Source organism: the organism of the source record quoted next, unplaced genomic scaffold (assembly GCF_019419815.1).
Source record: "Pyrus x bretschneideri cultivar Hongxiangsu unplaced genomic scaffold, Pyrus_bretschneideri_v1 Contig1, whole genome shotgun sequence".
Classification (NCBI taxonomy): Eukaryota; Viridiplantae; Streptophyta; class Magnoliopsida; order Rosales; family Rosaceae; genus Pyrus; species Pyrus x bretschneideri.
In genome coordinates, this window is record NW_025999390.1 from 14,271,279 (window position 1) to 14,279,891 (window position 8,613).

Genomic DNA, 8,613 nt, shown 5'->3' on the forward strand with positions numbered 1-8,613 from the left:
GGTGAAAAAAATAGTGGTTGTAATGGCGGTGATAGTGTAAAGTTAGTATTTGCAGTGGTAGGTGGTAATGTTTACCTTATTCTCTAAGGGATAAAATGTGTGTGGAAGGCTAAACAATGTCCTTTAAAAAAAATTAATGAAGGTATTACAACAATTGAAAATAATTATTAAAGACCCAACTCTGTTTTTTATTAAAGCAGTTTTTAAAAGCAACCTACAGACTGCTTTTAAAAGCTGCTATCTAGAACCCATTGCTTTTAAAATAAGCAGGATATTTTATTATTACCAAATATTTTTTTACTGCTTAACTTTAAAATTAAGCAATTTTTAATGAAAAAAACAATACCAAATGGGGTCTTAATGCAAACAAATTTTTAGCCGATTAAGGTAATTAATCTTATTTAAGAATTTGCACGTGTAACTCATGACCCTTTTAAAATGTATATGGACCCAGCTTCTCTACCTTCCTAGTTCCCATATACTCCCATCCTTCATATTTTGTGCGGTTACGATTAAGCCACGTCAACATTTTATATTGATTTTTTTATAGAGATAATAAGACAAAAAACAATAGTGATATAAAATGTTGACATGACTTAAATAGGAAGGGATGAAAGTGTATAGGAACTAGGAGCGCAGAGAAGCCAGTCCAATTTATATTGGCCTTTGACTAAATGAAAAGACGTTTGACTTTATTTTAAAAGTATTATTTTTTCAATTTTAAGAAAATAATAAATGATACGTGTTTTCAAAGTGCCGATAACTTGTATCAAGATCTAATCCATAAATAATTTTTTTTTAGAAAAGCTTGAAATAGTTAATGAGTTTTTGTTTGTACAACATTAACAAATCTAACTCTACGTGGTGATAATATTTTGGAGCATCATAGAGCATCCTAGAGTTTTCATTTAAACAGTTGTTGATAATGACTTTGCTGACCAATATCCCGACATTTACCATATATATTTTTTTAACAATTGATATTATTTAGAGAAGTAAGCTTAATTGCACGATAGACTAGTAATAATATGATTTAAATTCATTTTTTACGAGAATCGAACTTAAAATTACTAAACTATAGTACTAAATAGTACATTTACTAGTTAAATACATGGACAACCAATTTTTCTAAATAATTGGATTAAACGAGGTTTTGGAAAATAAAAAGAAAAACGAAAAAATAACGAGAGAAATCCAATCCAAGTAAGAAAAGGACTTCCCAGCCAGAGAAACCATGACTTTCTTTAATCATGGCGACCCCAATAGTGGAGTCAAACAGTCGCCCACAGATCACAGATAGCATTATATAGCAAAAACAACAAAGCCCCAAAACGCAATCGCTCCAAACGCAAAACGGTGCCGAAAACCCCCCAAGTTCACAGCTTCGTCTTCAGGTACTTCCTCCTCCACCCCCTAGTTGGAATCTTATTTCTCTTTCCGTTGATTGCAATTCTTCAATCAGTTACTTTTCGCAGCTGGAAACGAATTCGAATTTGAATTCCCAAATTTGATGTATTAAGTCGATGGAATTCGAATTTTAGGGTTCATTCAGTTTTTTGTTGATTTTACTTTTTCTGGGAAGAAAGATTGTAGCTTTATTGTAGATATGCATGAAGATTAATGTCTTGAATTGGGTTTTTAGGGTTAGGGTTTTTCGTATAATTGCATGGAGTTAGTTAAATTTGGGAATTCCTCAGAGTTAAACTATAGGCTTTGAGGGTGTGATTTGAAGTTGAAACCTTTGGCATTTGAATTTTCAATTGTGAAGGATTTTGGGGACCAATGAGGATTTGCTAGGGGTTCTAATGCATTCATCCTTTGTGTACTGGTGATTGCTGTTAAAAAATATTAGTATTTTAGGTATTATATTATTTGGGTTTTCTTGTAAGTTTAGTTTGGGCCTAGCCTGGTAGTATTAGGGTTAGGTTTGTTCTCTATAAATATAATGCTTCGTAGCTATGTAGAATAAGTTTGTCACAATGTAGCCTCTTGAGGTTTTATAGCCGTTTCGGCATTCTAATTTGTTTAATTATATTCTTATTATTTTGTAGTCTTGTTCATCGGGTAATTTGATATTCAACTTGGTATCAGAGCAAATTCGATTCTTCGGAATTTAATCTGTTCTGGGTAGGTATCAATTTGTTCATCCGTTTGTCCGCTGCATATCAGTTCGTCATGTATGTTTGTTGGTTTGTCAGTCTTGTAGTAGTTAGGGTTTTGTTATATGTAAAAATAAAAAATAAAAAAAATAAAAAAAGATTGAAATTGCTAGAACTCTGAAGTTGAGTCACCAAGCCACGGGTACCGCGTCACTCTGAAGACTAGAACCCCACTGCTGCAATTCGCATATTGCCGGTTTGTCAGCATTTCTGTTGACAAATAATGTTATGTGACTCCTGTCCCTTGTAGACCGGTCACGCCTGCACGAACCTGCCATGCTTGCACCACTCGAATCGTGACCCGCATCAGATCTGCCACACTTGTTCAGTTATACTGGACTCGCATCACACCGTCTTGAAGCCTGTACCGATGCAAACTGCAACCCAGATCCATACCACCACCGCACACCTGTCTGCCAGCTGCTCTCGCCCACATCAGACCTGCTACGCACCACCACCATCCTCACGATCTGCGTCTCTTGCTGCTGCAACCAAACCACCACCGCTGCTGCCTGTTTCTTCTGTTGATTTTTCTTGCTGCCAAGTTGCATCTGCTGTGCCTTGTTGATCTGACTATTGGTATGGTGTTTCTTGTTTGATTAGTTTGGGACCATGAAGTAAACAAAGAGAAAATAAGGAGCAACGAAAGGGAAAAAAAAGGCAAAAAGAGAAAGGAAATAAAAAAATTTGTGTGATGTTGCTTTAGGCCCACACGGTCAAAGGGAAAAAATGGTTAAGTTTGTTTTTAGGTCCATATGAGTTGTTGGCCTGTTTGGAATTGTTTTGTGACTGTTATTTGAGTGCTTGGAGTGTTGACCACTCGAGTGATAGTTGCCAGAATTTGTTGACGTTCGTTTGTTGGTACATCGGAGATATGAAAATCTCATCCGTTTGGTGACGAGGAGCACTCATGTGATTTCTTTCCATACTGTCAACATTAACATGTAAGAATCGGAATCACTTTGCAAGTCAAGTCAAGTTTGCTAGTTCGCTAGTCGAGTCCAATCAGGTCAAGTCAAGTTCAGTTTGCTTGTCTGCCTAACGGAGCTAGTCCGCATCTGCTTGTTTGCAAACGCATGTCGTATTCCGTCATGAGTTTGATGGGGCTTGTTGAAAAATATTAGTATTTTAGGTATTATATTATTTGGGTTTTCTTATAAGTTTAGTTTGGGCCTAGCCTGGTATTATTAGGGTTAAGTTTGTTCTCTATAAATATAATGCTTCGTAGCTATGTAGACTAAGTTCGTCACAATGTAGCATCTTGAGGTTTTATAGCCATTTTGACATTCTAATTTGTTTAATAATATTCTTATTATTTTGTAGTCTTGTTCATCGGGTAATCTGATATTCAACTATTGCAGCATCTAGTGATAAATGCAGGATCCGAAGATGTCGCTGGCCGATGAGTTTTCGACTCCTAAGCTGAAGAAAAAGAAACCCTCAACCAAGAAGCGCCCCTTGTTTTTGCAACAAGGGAATGATGCGAACGGGGCTTCTCCACCTCCGGTAAAAGCAGGGCAGAAAGGAACCAAAAGAAACATGAAGAACGAAGTTTCTCCATCCTTCCAGCAGCAGCCCGAGAGGTTGAGCTCAGATTCGTTGCCTGACTCCTCCCCATCTGGAAGCGGGTACCGTGCACTGAGGCTCAAGTATTTGCTGCTGGAGGAAGAGAGCTTTGCTTTGGGGAGCGATCTAAGAGCGGTTGAAGATGAGGTCAAGACCCTTGAGGACGAGAAGAATGCACTTTTGGACAAGCTTGTTGTGTTAGAAGGCCTCGTTGATCCTTCGGAATTGCATTTATCGTAGTTTATCTCTCGATATCATAACCGGTTTTTGTGGTTGATTTGCACACTTGTAAATTGTAATGCTGTATGATCTCAAAGATTAAAGAGTGGTGTTAAATGTTAAACTTCTTTGGCATACTTCGATGTTCGAAAAGATGAATGATATATGTTTACAACTGTCTGCCGGTATTTGTTTGGTGTTAATGTTGTTAGTCAGAGAAATTTCATTCGTCAAATGCAAAAATTTACGTTCTACAATTCACAGAACCGAAAGCAGACTCTCCGTTGGATACAGAAAATGCCGGAGGAAGCGAAAACAAAGAAATTGTGCTATAATCCAGAGTGAAGGGAGAAAATAACAAATAAATATTTCCTTGATATACTTGGTTTAACAAATAATCTCATATCACCCACAAAAATTACAGATAATCTGATAATAATTCTGCATTGTTTTCTTACTGTGTACGGTTTCTATTATCTGCAAGGATAACAAAGGTCCTAATCTAATTTTCGGGGCGGGTTGTGGGTTGTTATCTCAGCAGCCCTGAGTTCGAATATGCAACTCGGACAACCAGGGGGCTGGTAACTCTTGATCGTCCACTTACCCATGAAAAGAACCCGAATGCATATCCCTTCGATGGTGGAGCAGCCACCTTGAAGTTTACAGTGAACTGTATCTTCTGGCCAAACCTATTGAAGATTAATCGATTTGGGACAATAGTAACATTGATTCCAACGGGTGAGGACACCACAGCTTTATATATACTCTTTGGCTTACCAACATTGGTCACTGTTCTAGTTACCGAGAAGTTACCTACAAGATACGGCACTGTGATAGATGGATAATTCAGGTCAGATGCTGTTCGAAATGCCTGCTTACATGTACTGTTGTCTTGCGTGATTTGATGGACTGCTTTCTCGTCATAACCAACTGAACAAAGGAATTCTACGTAGTCTGCTGAATGCACGTCATAGACAAGACCGGGGTCAAGGACTCTTTTCGGGTTCACAAAGCCTGAGCCATAATCGAATGCGTTAGCCCTTCTTCCTTCAGGGTCCACTAGGATGGGTTTGTGGTTCTTATCCAGAAGAGTAGCTGGAATTTCATTTGTTGTCAGATTCCTTGGTACAATCTTAGGCACAAAGTGGGATAACTTGAAAACTTTATGTTTGAGAATTAAACTGACTGCAAGTTTAGTGTAGTTTCAGCTAATGAAATCATACCTGTAGTCATGATTGCAGATCTAATAGCTGCTGGGGACCATGATGGATAAACAGCTTTGATCAAGGCAGCGATTCCTGTTACATGTGGGCAAGCCATGGAAGTACCAGAAAGAATGTTGAACTGCTTATTCCCTGCTGCTGGGGACCAAGATGCTAGTATATTCAGTCCAGGAGCTGTGACATCAGGCTACAAAGCAAAATAGTTATAAGGTTTTCTATAACATAATGGATTACAAGGCCAGTACATTGTGATTTCTGATCATCAGTTATAATTTACCTTCAAAATCTCCGGTGTCAAAGAATTGGGGCCTTTTGAAGAAAACGCAGTAACACGAGGTGCAGGTTTCAGTCCCAGTATAGTCTTTGCGGGCAAAATTCGAGACATGGGTTTCCTGTTCACAATGGTCGAATCAGTTAAACATAAAACTCAAATACAGAAAATTTGAACCTTCATGTTTTAGTTTATAAGACCAACCGTGTGCGTTTAATATAAGATAAAATATGATGCCCTATCCTCTGTTCAACAATAGCTGAAGGGATGACAAATGGGACAGCAATATCCTTATCTGCGTCATCAATGAGAACCATCCCGACACCACCAGCTTTTTTCACTAGCATACTTTTAGTGAGCTTTGACTCCGTTGAACTCTCAGCATGTCGACAGACCAGAACCTTCCCTCTGGCCTTGGTTCTATTCAAGGAACTTTCTAAACAGTAACTGCAACACAAATTGTAGTAGAGAAAGTGTGACTTAAGCACACTATGCATCGACATCTAAACAGAACTCACTTCCAAGTACCTTTTGATTCACCTGGATTGATACGGAGTAAAATACCCTGCATTGGCTTCAGAGGCGGAAATAATTCTTGCTGAGGCTTTCATTTCGAAGAGACTGAGACTTTCACCCTAATCAAGCATTCAGAACTTATAAGGCTTGCGAAAATAACGCACAAATCTCTCAAACATAAAGTAGATAGAATTACCGTGAAATTAGCACCATTTTCTAGTATGATATCAGAAGTGAAATCCCTATCTGTTGAACTTGCTGCAACAGTGAGCATCCACGGGGCTAAATTTGTTGCAGAACCCGGGTTTCCTTCATTTCCAGAAGAAGCAACCACTAAAATTCCATGCCTAGCAGCATGAAATGATCCGACAGAAATGGCATCACTGAAATAGTCTCCCTGAGGAGCATCAGGACCTAGAGACAGAGACATGATATCAACCCCGTCTCTGATTGCATCATCAAAGGCCGCTAGTAGGTCAACGTCATAACAACCAGAGTTCCAGCATGTCTTGTACACTGCAATCCTAGCCATCGGTGCACCTCCTCTTGCCCCTCCAGCTGCCAATCCCTTATAAGTCATGTTTGACACATACCGACCAGCAGCTATAGAGGCTGTGTGACTGCCATGACCGGAGCTGTCCCTTGGTGATCTGAATGACACTCTGGTTGTTGACTCTTCCTCAGCTTCATAACCAGATTTATAGTATCGAGCGCCAATCACCTTCCTATGGAAAAAAGTTTTTAACCATTTGAGATTTCCAATTGTAAACGTCCATGAAACAAACTAAACAATCCATTCAAACCACGAAACAACCTGTTGCAAGTTGAAGCAGTGAATTTTTCTCCTGATTGACAAAGCCCCTTCCATCTGGCTGGCACCGGAGGCATGTTGGCGTCATCAAAACTTGGAGATTCAGGCCAAATTCCTGCTCGTGACAGTGAATAATAATATTATTAACAGAAATATTTATTTCCCTTTAAACAATTAGTGTCATAAATAGCTTCAATCAGGCCAAAAGCATTCATGTGTACAGAAAGCAAAAATGATGGGGCATGTTCATGCCACATGAGTCATGTGAGAGGAGATAAGACGCCTTATAATATAAACAAAACAGGGACTTAAGTCAACAAATGGGCCATGAATCAATGATAGTTGACTGAACAACCATATTTTACTGAATAGAGATTGTGTTATAGATCTAGATGCACAAAAGAAAGAGTAAATTGGTAAATATAATCGTAAAAAAAAAAAAAAAAGTGCTCGGAGCTCAGTGCTTACCAGTATCAATGAAACCAACAATGACATTAACTTGGTTCTTGGTGGAATACCCAGAAATCTCCATAGTTTCTTCACCCAAAAGGCCCATGAAATCCCAGGAATGAGTGGTGTGCAAGCTTCTTTTCGAATTGGGGAAAACCGAAACAACTCCCGGCATCTCTGTGAATTCAATTTACCATGGTTTTAATCACAAAGTCAAGGATTTCTATTCACATTGTAATTCGTAGAGGTGGATTGGGGAACTTACTGGAAATTTGGAAAGCTTGGAGGTCGGTTAACTTGGCAGCAAAGCCTCTGAAGCCATGTCTGTAACTGTAAATGTGCGATGCCTGAGCTTCCTCCATACTGTTCAAACACCATGGATGCAATTCACCAACACAATCAGAGATGAACAAGCAAACCCAAATCAGTAAAATACACATACATATATAGACACACACACATGATTTTTATTTAAATGAAATAAAAATGGAAAGGACTTTCTGAAAAAACTGACCTTCCAGTGTGCACAGAAGCAAGCATTTCATGGTTTTGTGTCAAAATCTCATCTGGATCCTCACCATTTTTGCTTCCCATATAAACAACATACACCTAAAAACCCAGGAAAAATAAATCACTGAAAACTACCAGAAAAACATAGAATTAAAGAATCCCAGAATTTAATTTACCTTGGATGAAAGGCAAATGCTAATTTCAGCAGCAAGAACACATAAGAACAGAAGAAGAATGCTGCTGATTCTCCCACTACAACAAAAAGACCCCATTTTCTCAAGTGCCCCACTTTTTTTATTTCCTTTCCCGAAAGAGAGGAAAATATGAAGAGGGAGCCAAACAGTTGGATAAGAGAGGGAGGAAGAAGAAGATGAAGATGGCTTTTTATAAGGAGGGACTAGTGTGCTCTTTTTATTTACAGAGGGAATGATTGCTTTTGCATAAAATTACCCAGTTACAAAGCAACCGCCGATGATGATAAAACTTGAAGGCAAGATTAGTGGCAGGGGTGAGAGTGTGAGTGAGTGGGTGAGCGGTGGGAAAACCAGAGAGAACCAACCTCAAAAAGTGAAACCCTGAAACCCGGACCGTTGAAAAAGCGAAAGAATAAAAAGCCGGCAAACATAACAGTTGAGGTAGCACTCGCTCACGCAACTCACTCCATCATCATCATCACATTGTCTAGATTGATGAGACCATATCGTTTACTCACCGTTTATATTGATTAGACCATATCTTTTTTGTAGACATGCTCAACTACTAAAGGCTATGATGTCAATGATCCATTTTTTGTACAAAATGTGATGTGCTACTCAATTAATTAATCAGTAAAAATATGTGAATATGAACATAGCTACATTGTTAAAGCGATGTGTTTTTCATATGTAC

At 38.6% G+C, this 8,613-nt stretch overlaps 2 protein-coding genes across 7 annotated transcripts; one reads left to right on the forward strand and one right to left on the reverse strand.

The window, feature by feature from the left end:
• The first annotated feature begins 1,207 nt into the window (after nt 1-1,207).
• LOC103950203 lies at nt 1,208-4,132 on the forward strand. 6 transcript variants are annotated; one of them, XM_009361380.3, is made up of 3 exons: nt 1,208-1,394; nt 2,410-2,738; nt 3,521-4,132. In XM_009361380.3, the coding sequence occupies exon 3, from the start codon at nt 3,534-3,536 to the stop codon at nt 3,963-3,965; it is 432 nt and encodes a 143-aa protein (XP_009359655.1). In that variant the 5' UTR covers nt 1,208-1,394; nt 2,410-2,738; nt 3,521-3,533; the 3' UTR covers nt 3,966-4,132. The 6 variants fall into 6 exon arrangements, with proteins under 6 accessions (XP_009359655.1, XP_009359654.1, XP_018503703.1 ...); XM_009361379.3 differs by having other exon boundaries at nt 3,528-4,132; XM_018648187.2 differs by having other exon boundaries at nt 3,540-4,132.
• A 167-nt stretch (nt 4,133-4,299) lies between these two features.
• Nucleotides 4,300-8,412, reverse strand: LOC103950202 (subtilisin-like serine-protease S). The gene is made up of 11 exons (XM_009361376.3): nt 7,902-8,412; nt 7,730-7,824; nt 7,481-7,578; nt 7,234-7,392; nt 6,769-6,880; nt 6,151-6,679; nt 5,979-6,073; nt 5,643-5,885; nt 5,445-5,559; nt 5,168-5,354; nt 4,300-5,039 (listed from the first exon to the last, which is right to left on the reverse strand). Exons 1-11 carry the CDS (start codon nt 7,995-7,997, stop codon nt 4,474-4,476), a joined length of 2,295 nt encoding a protein of 764 aa, XP_009359651.1. The 5' UTR covers nt 7,998-8,412; the 3' UTR covers nt 4,300-4,473.
• Nucleotides 8,413-8,613: the final 201 nt, after the last annotated feature.